The sequence below is a fragment of the Anomaloglossus baeobatrachus genome, chromosome 2 (assembly GCF_048569485.1).
Source record: "Anomaloglossus baeobatrachus isolate aAnoBae1 chromosome 2, aAnoBae1.hap1, whole genome shotgun sequence".
Classification (NCBI taxonomy): Eukaryota; Metazoa; Chordata; class Amphibia; order Anura; family Aromobatidae; genus Anomaloglossus; species Anomaloglossus baeobatrachus.
In genome coordinates, this window is record NC_134354.1 from 36,599,993 (window position 1) to 36,611,396 (window position 11,404).

The 11,404-nt window shown below is 43.3% G+C and overlaps 2 protein-coding genes across 2 annotated transcripts; both read right to left on the bottom strand.

Annotated features, from left to right (window-relative positions):
- Positions 1 to 3,675: 3,675 nt before the first annotated feature.
- On the bottom strand, positions 3,676 to 4,969 carry LOC142282004 (RAC-beta serine/threonine-protein kinase B-like). Its single transcript, XM_075332923.1, has 4 exons — positions 4,792 to 4,969; positions 4,548 to 4,676; positions 4,289 to 4,455; positions 3,676 to 4,095 (listed from the first exon to the last, which is right to left on the bottom strand). Exons 1-4 carry the CDS (start codon positions 4,915 to 4,917, stop codon positions 4,029 to 4,031), a joined length of 489 nt encoding a protein of 162 aa, XP_075189038.1. The 5' UTR covers positions 4,918 to 4,969; the 3' UTR covers positions 3,676 to 4,028.
- Positions 4,970 to 5,018: 49 nt separating this feature from the next.
- Positions 5,019 to 9,721, bottom strand: LOC142285916 (uncharacterized). Its single transcript, XM_075333309.1, has 4 exons — positions 9,078 to 9,721; positions 8,776 to 8,864; positions 5,585 to 5,676; positions 5,019 to 5,232 (listed from the first exon to the last, which is right to left on the bottom strand). The coding sequence occupies exons 1-4, from the start codon at positions 9,565 to 9,567 to the stop codon at positions 5,019 to 5,021; spliced, it is 885 nt and encodes a 294-aa protein (XP_075189424.1). The 5' UTR covers positions 9,568 to 9,721.
- Between the last annotated feature and the right edge of the window lie 1,683 nt (positions 9,722 to 11,404).

An 11,404-nucleotide genomic window follows, 5' to 3' on the forward strand; every position in this document is an offset into this window, starting at 1 on the left:
TGCTCTTAAGCGAGTGACTGTAAAATATTTATCCATGGAGATATAAAATATATCTACTACTACCGTGTTTTTCCAAAAATAAGACCTCCCCAAAAATAAGCCCTAGCAGGGATTTTCAGCATTTTCGGAGAAAGGCTTAAATATAAGCCCTCCCCAAAAAATAAGCCCTAGTCCCGGATCAATAATGAAGTGTCCGTGCAGCTAAAAAAGTTACAGATACTGCAGGACACTTCATTATACACAGCGGCACCCGGCAATCACACTCGCCAGACGCCGAGCAGCAGGACCTGCAGTGATCGCATACCCGCACACATCAGCGCACACACACACACACACACACACACACACACAAAATCAGATCTCACACACAAACATCGGATAGTACACATAATCAGATCGCACACACAAACATTGCATCACACGCAAACATCAAATCACACACACACACACACAAACATCGTATCGCATACACACTCATCTCATCCAGCGACACCAATCTCTTCTCGCTGGGAGAATCATGAGAAGCAGTGCGGTGCAGCGCGACGAACAGGACCGGACACGTGACTTGCTTCATTCCCTGCTTCCGTAAGTGATGGACGTGATGTGATGTGATGTGTGTGTCTGTGTCTGCAATCGGCTGTGTTTTTCTGCTATCGGCTGAGTGTGTCTGCGTTCGGATGTGTGTATCTGTGCTCGGCTGTGTGTATCTGTGATCGGCTGTATCTGTGATCGGCTGTGTGTATATGTGATCGGCTGTGTGTGCCTGCGATCGGATGTGTGTATCTGTGATCGGCTGTGTGTGCCTGTGATAGGATGTGTGTATCTGTGATCGGCTGTGTGTATCTGTGATCGGCTGTGTGTGCCTGTGATAGGATGTGTGTATCTGTGATCGGCTGTGTGTGCCTGTGATCGGATGTGTGTATCTGTGATTGGCTGTATCTGTGTGTGTCTGCGTTCGGATGTGTGTATCTGTGATCGGCTGTGTGTGCCTGTAATAGGATGTGTGTATCTGTGATCGGCTGTGTGTGCCTGTGATAGGATGTGTGTATCTGTGATCGGCTGTGTGTATCTGTGATCGGCTGTGTGTATCTGTGATCGGCTGTGTGTGCCTGTGATAGGATGTGTGTATCTGTGATCGGCTGTGTGTGCCTGTGATCGGATGTGTGTATCTGTGATCGGCTGTATCTGTGTGTGTCTGCGTTCGGATGTGTGTATCTGTGATCGGCTGTGTGTATCTGTGATCGGCTGTGTGTGCCTGTGATCGGATGTGTGTATCTGTGATCGGCTGTATCTGTGATTGGATGTGTGTATCTGTGATCGGCTGTGTGTGCCTGCGATCGGATGTGTGTATCTGTGATCGGCTGTCTGTATCTGTGATCGGCTGTGTGTATCTGTGATCGGCTGTGTGTATCTGTGATCGGCTGTGTGTGCCTGTGATAGGATGTGTGTATCTGATCGGCTGTGTGTATCTGTGATCGGCTGTGTGTGCCTGCGATCGGCTGTGTGTATCGGTGATCGGCTGTGTGTGCCTGCGATCGGCTGTGTGTATCTGCGATCTGCTGTGTGTGATCTGCTGTGTATATATGCGATCTGCTGTGTGTGTGTGCCTGTGATCGGCTGTGTGTATCTGTGATCGGCTGTGTGTATGTGTGATCGGCTGTGTGTATCTGTGATCGGCTGTGTGTATCTGTGATCGGCTGTGTGTATCTGCGATTGGCTGTGTGTATCTGTGATTGGCTGTGTGTGCCTGCGATCTGCTGTGTGTGATCTGCTGTGTATATCTGTGATCTGCTGTGTGTGTGTGTGTGTGTGTGTGTGTGTGTGATCTGCTGTGTGTGTGTGTGTGTGAGATCTGCTGTGTGTGTGATCTGCTGTGTGTGTCAGCGTGTCAGCAGCAGGGTAGGATGGCGTGCAGCACCGACCGGAGATCACAGGAGGACCTGGGAACCACGCAGACATCCTGGTCTGGTGAGTATGAGTCTCCTGGGAAGTGGGGGGGGTCTGCTTTTTTGGGGGGTAAACTTACCCCCAACCGTGTTTCTCCAAGAATAAGACCTCCTCCAAAAATAAGCCCTAGTGCTTTTTTTGGGGAAAAAAAAAATATAAGACAGTGTCTTATTTTTGGAAAAACACGGTACTAGTATATGATGGTGAATGGCCCAGTTTATTACTGGTAAAAATAATCTTAGGTTCCTCTGTAGCACTAGTGGTGTGAGCTCCACCGAGGGCAGAGGACGATAAGTTGCCATTTTCGTGTTGTGTTTATCCATCGGCACTCAGGAGAGGAAATACCCTTGTGGGGGAAACCTCTAGGGAACCATGGCCTAAGGATAAGTGCCCTTCCCTGGGGCACGAGGCAACATGTCATCTAGAAATGCTGGTCCGCGGTCATATTATTGACTCCTGGTAGGATTTTCATGGTCTGAAAAGATTGTGTTCTGTTATTGTGCCTATTAGGCTGTCTGTGGGAGTGTAACACCCTCAGTGGTGCTCAAACCAAAATTTGCAACAAATTCCAATCATCTTAGAAGAAAGAAAAGGTTGGTAAGAGGTTGGGAACTGTTGAAACGCGAGGACACGCGCAAACCGCCACCATCGTCCACAGCACCCCACATTCTCCTTCCTACTGACTTTTAACATTGAAATAAAGGATTGATTTATACCCAGTGAGATCCAACCTTTTCTTCTTCTAGCATGCCAAGGCCATTCACCTGGTAGCCAGTGGAAGTGTCACCTTAAGAACGGACAGGTGTTATCGTATGGAAATCTGGGGAGTGAAGGCGGATTTATACCAAGGTGCTACTCCCTGCTTGACCTGTTCTGAATAAAACAGAATAATGGAAGACATTTTTCAAAACTGTAGCCAGGAAGAGTGAAGCAGTGAGCGATAGTCACCAGGAGCTCAGCCTGACGTGTATCTGCACTGTACACCTTTATCTATAATAGCTGGAATTGCTGTGCCTGTAACCACTTAAAACTATAGCACTTACATATTATCTCTCCTGCACAAATGAAAACCCCCCAAAACACCAGAAAATCATTTCTTCCTTCCTTCACCCCTCCAAAAACAGATTTAAAAATTGACCAGACAGTTTGATATAATCCAAAATGGTATCAGTGAAAAGTGTATACACGTTACCACCACATTACATGCACCCTGTGCTCTTAAGGGGTGAATTGTAAAATACTTATCCATGAAGATATAAAATAAATCTACTACTACTACTAGCACATGATGGTGAATGGTTTTGTTTATTGCTGTTAAATATGTTTTAAAAATCTTAGGTTCCTCTCTGCCACTAGTCGTGTGAGCTCCACCGAGGGCAAAAAGACTATAAGTTGCCATTTTCGTGTTGTATTTATCCATCGGCACTCAGGAGAGGAAAAACCCCCTGTGGGGGAAACCTCTAGGGAGCCATGGCCTACGGATAAGTGCCCTTCCCTGGGGGCACAAGGCAACATATTGTCTAGTAGTGCTGGTCCACGGTCATATTATTGACTCCTGGTAGGATTGTCATGGTCTACAGCTCCATGGCCTACGGATAAGTGCCCTTTACTGTGGGCACCAGGCAACATGTTGTCATGAAATGCTGGTCCACGGTCATATTATTGACTCCTGGTAGGATTTTCATGGTGTACAGCTCCATGGCCTAAGGATAAGAGCCCTTCCCTGGAATCACAAGTCAGCATGTTGTTTTGTAGTGCTGGTCCACGGTCATATTATTGACTCCTGGTAGGATTGTCATGGTCTACAGCTCCATGGCCTACGGATAAGTGCCCTTTACTGTAGGCACAAGGCAACATGTTTTCGTGAAATGCTGGTGCACGGTCATATTAGTGACTCCTGGTAGGATTTTCATGGTCTCCAGCTTCTTCTTGTATTCAGACACTGCAGATGCAGCAACAACCCCTAGCCCTGATTATGGTGGGGCAGAGGAGTGGATGTGGCTACACTGCAGGTCACGGCCCTTTGGATACTCCTAGTGCTGGTGGAATAGGAACCGGTGAACAGCAGTTCTCAGAGCTGTTCACTTCCAGCGTTTTATCCTCCTCCAGATCCCATGGAAGGCGTCCTTCAGAATACTGCCAAATGTCCTGCTGGGAAAGATAATAGGTTAGAAAGGATTCTTATGTCCCAATAAGACACATGAAATGGGGCCGTCCTGAGGGAAAACCACCCGCAGACTAAAAGCAAATGGATTCCACACTAGACCCTGTTGATAGATCCATAAAGTTATGGAGGGGCCTATGAAACCCCCCTATCCCCGTCCCATTTACACTGACTCACCTGCGATGGGTTTTTGCAGGTTTTGGTATCGGTTTTATGACCTTCCATCCATCACTAGCAAATGTGAATCCACCAAAGAGTTTTTGATCTTCTTCAGCTATTGGTGGTTTAATGGGTTTGATGAATGACGAGACAAGATCCATTTTATATAAAGTCATCACTTCTTGCTGCGGAGGGAAGATACAAGAATCAGTGTTCATAAAGAAGAAACACAACAGAAATGTACTTGTGCCACATCTTCTCTGGGACATTTACTTACAGGGGGTAGCTGGAATGGTGGACACGCTCTGGATTCCTCTATATCTGTCCAGTTAATCTCTGTAAAGAATGGATGATCCCTGATATTGTCAACAAATTTTTGCCGACTTTCTGGCGACTTCTCCAGGAGCTGGGAAGATATAATAAAGAAGATTATTCAGTCTCTAGTCATCCAACATTTTCATTGTGTATTTTATTACATACAGTACATCTGCTGTATTACTGAGATGTGTCTTTATACTCACCCCCTTAATGATGGCTTTTAGTTGGGGGTCCAATTTGTTTGGGAAGACGGGATCATCATTGATTATTGCTTTAGTGGCGGTCCGTTGAAATCCACCTATATAGAATGGATGTCTGCCAGTAGCCATCTCGTATAACACCACACCAGCAGAGAACCAGTCCACTGCTGTGTTGTAGGGCTTCTCTAGAAAAATCTGTGAAGACATGAAAAAGACAATAAGAACATTGTTCAGCCAGCAGAAGACATGGAGATGTCCAGCCTTGTACACAAGGATAACTCAGGTACATGTAGATAATTCCTCACCTCAGGAGCCCTGTATATATAGGTTCCAACACAATCTGAAGTCTTTGTATCACCAAAGATGTTCGTTGCGGCTAGACCGAAATCAGCAATCTTCAAGTGACCGGTGCTGTCCAGTAAAATGTTCTCTGGTTTTAGGTCTCTGGTAAAGGGAAGAGTTTATAAAATGTGATAATTGTTATATTAGCCGGGCTGATGATGTATTATGGCCTGAAATATCAAGTGTCTACAGGGGGCATGAGGATGAGGGTATAGAAGTGTTTATACCAAGTCTACACAGAAGACGTGCTGCACTTACCTGTGTATGATGCCTCTGGAGTGGAGAAACTGCAGCCCACAGATCAGCTCAGCGGCAATAAATCTAATGAGAAAATATGATAAAGCAAACAACATCCATCATTTCAACCACTAAACTACGAGACTAATAATGACATAAAGCCGGATTGTTCCTGACAACTATCAGCTTCATCTAATATATCCATGTTGTGTCTTACCTGGTGGCTGGAATGGGAAGTGGGGCATTGCGTATCAGGAAGTGTCTAAGGTCTCCTCCACTGAGATATTCCATGACGTAGAATACGTAGTCCTATGATAAAACAGAGGAGTGTTACTGGTATAGTCTAGATATGGGGCACTGGTGGTAATGTTATAATACATATAATGCTATAGTAGTGACCTAGAAAAAACATTGCACACAGATGGCCATATAGACAGACATTTATAGAATATATAGAAGACTCAGAGCCAGGGGCGTAACGATAGCGGTCGCAGAGATCACGACTGTAACCGGGCCTGGCAGGGTTAGGGGTCCGGTGCCCACCCTGCAGAGAAATAAGCAGTGTTTTCAAGAAAAAGACTGGAGTAATTCCACATATTATGAATAGAAAGTTTTTATTTAAGATTAGATGCAAAAAATGATAGACATACAACATAGACATTAAAAATGTATAGTGTTACAGTGCACAAAACTACACAAAGATGCGGAGGTTTGGCATGCTGACTGTGTGAACAGGATCTAGTTTGTTGGTTTGCTGGTTTGAATATAAATTGCTTTCACAGGAGACTACAGGTCATTTATATCTATCTATATACATGTACACACGGATACTCGTGACTCATCAATGTATGTAAATATATTACTACAGTAAACACATATCAGTGTACATATGTTGCTGTTAATCCGTATATATATATATATATATATATATATATATATATATATATACATACATACATACATACATACATATCGACACGTATATAGGGCTAAGTGTCTATGATGGTGAGCTAGTCACACTCAGAGTGATTGCCTTTTTGAGACACAACACATCACATGAATAACAGGTTTGCACTTTACAAATCAAAGTTAACATTCACCGTATGGAGCACTGTGTTATCAAGGCACCTGTATAGACAGTGTCTGTAATTGTACACTGGCTCCACTCTAAGTGGTTGCCCTTTTAAGACACATCACTTAATAGCTTGGTCTATAGTAACGTTACTAACAAGCTTACATCTTTTACAAGACAGGTTTAGAGTTGTACTATTAGTAACCTTATATATATTATAGCTCACATGCAAAAATCGCTCATTGTAAGGAGACCCCTCTGTGAGTAAATGCCCAGTGTCTATAATTGTAATTGTAAACTGGCTCCACTCTAAATGGTTGCCCTTTTAAGACACATCACTTTAAGAGCCTGATCTATAGCAACGTTGCTAACAAGCCTACATCTCATACAAGATAAGTTTAGAGTTGTACTATTGATAGCATTATATATCTTAAGGCACACATGGAAAGAACACTGATTATAGAGAAACCCCTCTGTGAGTGATTGCCCTTTTAAGTCATAGCAGCAGCACTTAAACCATAAACAAACAGATCTTGGTATTACCCATGTTGGTTTTAGTAAGTCAGCACAGCGTTCACCTCCACCCCCAACTTTCTATTCATAATATGTGGAATTACTCCAGTCTTTTTCTTGAAAACAATGGTTATATGGAGTTAGCATAAATATGTGTGATATAATGAAAATCTGGAATTATTGGTTATTAAGAGAAATAAGCCGCCGGCTCCTCTCTGTGAGAGAGGAGCTGCTCTGTAACATCACACGACGCAGCCTCTATAGGGCCCGGACTCAGGGGGCCCCAGTGTCAGCGCCCTTGCCCATCATTGCACAAAGTAATGATGAAGGATGAAGCGAAGTACTCCGCTCTATCCTTCATCATTTTCCCCCTGTGCCTGTGCTCGATGTCTCAGTACAGCAGAGCGCGGCAACGTCACCACTGTGCGCTACTGAGCTAAGACTGCAGAGCGCACAGGACACTGACCGGAGCAGCGGGGGAACAAGGAGAGGTGAAGACAGAGTAGCAGGGGAATGAGGAGAGGTGAGGACGGCGCAGCGGGGGAACGAGGAGAGGTGAAGACGGAGTAGCAGGGAAATGAGGAGAGGTGAGTACGGAGCAGCAGGGGAACGAGGAGAGGTGAGGATTTATTTATACTGTATTTATTAGTGAGTGCAGCTTATGGTGGTGCATTAAATGGTATGGGGGCTGCATAATACAATTTGAAAGACACCTTAGACATGGACTATTGGGGTGCATTATAATACAATGAGGCCTATAGGGTGCATTAAATGGTATGGGGGCTGTATAATATAATATGAAGGATTATGGGGGTGCATTATAAAACATGGAGGACTATGGGGTATATTAAATGGTATGGGGCTGCATAATATAAAATAAAGGACACCTTATACATTGACTACGGGGGTGCATTATAATATTTGGTGGCCAATGGGGTGCATTAAATGGTTTGAGGGTTGCATAATATAATATGGAGAACTATGGGATTGCATTATAAAACATGGAAAACTATGGAGCTGCATTATAATATATGGAGGCCTATAGGTGTGCATTAAACATTATGTGGGCTGTATAATACAATATGAAGGACTATGGGGGCTACAGTATAATATATATAAAGGGTTATGTGGGACCCATTATTCTATATGGAAGGCTATGTAGGAACTTTTTTAGTATTTGTAGGGCTATTATAGTATTTGGAGAGTTATATACAAGGGGTGACAAAGATAAAAGCATAGGATGGGAAAGATTTGTGCTACGGGAAATAGGCTCTTTCCCTCAGCACCAGCTTTTCCATTCTCTGCTATACATATTTCCCTCAGCAATAGCTTTCCCATGCTCCTATATCATAGGAAAGCTGGATGCTGAGGGAAAGATGTATATCAGAGCATGTAATACTATGGTAGTGACCTAGAATAATTTTGTACACAGATGGCCATATAGATCTGGCATTGATAGAATATATAGAAGATTCAGAGCTGTTAGATCATCAGCCTCTTACCTGGGACTGGAAGGTGGAAAAAGCCTGAGTAATGAATGGACTCTTCCTAGTCATCTCCAGGACTTGTCGCTCTATCAGTATGTCGTCTCTTGAGTCCTCAATTAGGAGCCTCTTGTTTACCATCTTCACTGCCACTTTTTGTTTGCAGGCCTTATGTGTGGCCAACATGACCTGGAGGATACAGAGCATTACAATTGGAGGAAAGGCCCGTCCTGCCATGAGACATGACGAGAAAATGTGAAGCAGTAACGTTCCTAGAGTCATATTACTGCTCCACATCACACACATGAGGAAAATGTCACCACATTTCCTAATACTTACTTTACCATATCCGCCCTGTCCAATGATTTTATGGAAGGTGAAGCTCTCCAGTCCAGTCACAATGATGGGAGATTCAGCCGGGGTTGTCCCTGATGGAGAGAGGAGATATAAAATGTATTATTCCTATATAATGCTAATGTGGCCTCCTATAGCAATTACAACATGGGATAAAACAATATTAGGGGGGTATCAAAGAGAAAAAGCCCAAAAATCATAATAGGTGGGATATTCTAAAGGTTCACAATCCTGTCAGTTACTACATTAAGGGTTATTGGCTCTTGGGGTCTTAGATCTGCACTCACCTGACAGCTGCTCAGTGTCAGCTCTGGGGGACATGCTGGATCCATCATCAGCTTTGTCCCCCATCGCTTCTCCCCTTTTCCTCTTGCGCACGATACTCTCCTGTATCGGGCTTCCAGATCTTTTTGAAGCCTTGATAATGCTTTGGTCGGGGACATCTTTTTCATCCTCTGATGTTTCTGTTCTCCTTCTTTTTGGCACCTCATCTATGCTTTCTCTCTTTCTCTTCCTCAAACTCTCCATATTCATCTCAGTGTCAGCTTTGGGGGATACGCTGGATCCATCATCAGCTTTGTCCCCCATCGCTTCTCCCCTTTTCCTCTTGTTCTCGATACAATCCTGTATCAGACCTCCAGGTCTCTTTGAAGCCTTGATAAGGCTTTGGTTGGTGCCATCTTTTTCACCCTCTGATGATTCTAGTTTTCTTTTTTTTGGCACCTCATCTATGCTCTCTCCCTTTCTTTTCCTCAAACTCTCCATATTCAGCTCCATAGATGAAATTCTGGGCTGAGGAAGGTCCTGTCCACCTCTGGAGCGCTCCCGGATGGCGCCTGGAACTGCTCTTCTAACAGGCCTTCTAGTAATCGGTATTATATTTTATATAAAACCAAAATTTGCTAAGCGCAAGTAAAAATCGCCTTCACTCACTAAGTGATGAAAACAAATGGACGATACTCAGGCTGCAGCAACATTCTGATGATTGTTCGATGACATCACAGGGGCATTGTGACATCATCACATTCTAAAGGTCACATGACATCAGAGGGGACAGTGACTTGAGCCTGGCTGTGAGGTCTGTGTTCTTCAACAGTTATTAAGTCTCTTTATCATTTATCAGTTTCCATTTGAGCCCATGAAACTCCAAAATAAATCTTTTCCAATACAAAAAAATAATTTTACATTTTTTTACACCATTCATCAGTTAGCTTGAAAAATGCAATGTAAATAGTATAAAGATTAATATCAGGGCATAAGTAAAGTGCTGCTGAGTGTGACAGAAAGGCAAAAATATCATCATAAGTTATTAAAAGAATAGGGGTGACGCGTTTCAGTATGGGACAGATGTCTTCATCAGGCCAGGCTTGTATGTTAGCATTACAACAGACAGAGATTAAATGGACAAAAAGGAGGGAAAAAAGTTACACCCGGACATCATGGAGTGTAAAGTTGCCTCTCTGAGAAATCCCCTTTATTGTAAATGTATTTTATATAATATTAGTTATAGGGGGTCACCTAATTCAGAAGATCTCACCGTTCACCTGTATGAATGTAATGTTCTCTGAATCTCTCATGTGGTCACTAAGGCTTGATCACAGCTGTGTCTGTCACTGAGCGGCAGCGGATCCTCCTGACCCGAACTCACTGCTATGAGGCCATTGACTTTATGTCAGGACAACCACGGCCGCTCTGTGCTTGGCCAGTGACAAATAGATGTGCGAATATGGCCTAATGGTCATATATACAGTATATATGTATATGCAATGGTAAAACACTTCCCCTCCCATATCTAATACCCGCTTACACTAATAGAAATCTCAGGGGAAACATTGTGCCCATCTATCATTTCTATTCAGACAAATTTTATTAAAGGGGTTATCCAGAACCACTTTATTTTTTTATTTAATGGGGCTAAGAACTGTAGTATAATGCACCCCACATAGTCCTCACATAGTATAATTCACCCCCCATATTCTTCCATACAGTAAAATGCAACCCCTCCCATAGTCTTCCATATATTATATATCACCCCCATAGTCTTCCATATATTATAAGGCACCTCCATAGTTCTTCATATAGCGTAATGAAACCCATAGTCCTGCATATACTAAAATTCACCCCCATAGTCCTCCATATATTATAATGCACCCCATAATCCTCCATATATTATAATGCACCCCCATAGTCCTCCATATATTATAATGCACCCCATGTTCTTTAAATAGTATAATACACCCCTTTAGTCCTCCATATATTATAATGCACCCCCATAGTCGTCCACATATTGTAATGCACCCCCATAGTCCTACATATATTATACTGCACCCCCATGTCTTCTAAATAGTATAATACACCCCCATCGTCCTCCATATATTATAATGCACCCCCATAGTCGTCCACATATTGTACTGCGCCCCTATAGTCCTCCATATATTATAATGCACCCCTATATTGCTCCATATATTATAATGCACCCCTATATTGCTCCATATATTATAATGCACCCCTATAGTGCTCCATATACAGCTCTAGCAAAAAGAGACCACTGCACAGTTTTATAAAATCAGCTTCTCTACATGTCTGACAGCCATTCCATTCTGGTGTCAGTTGA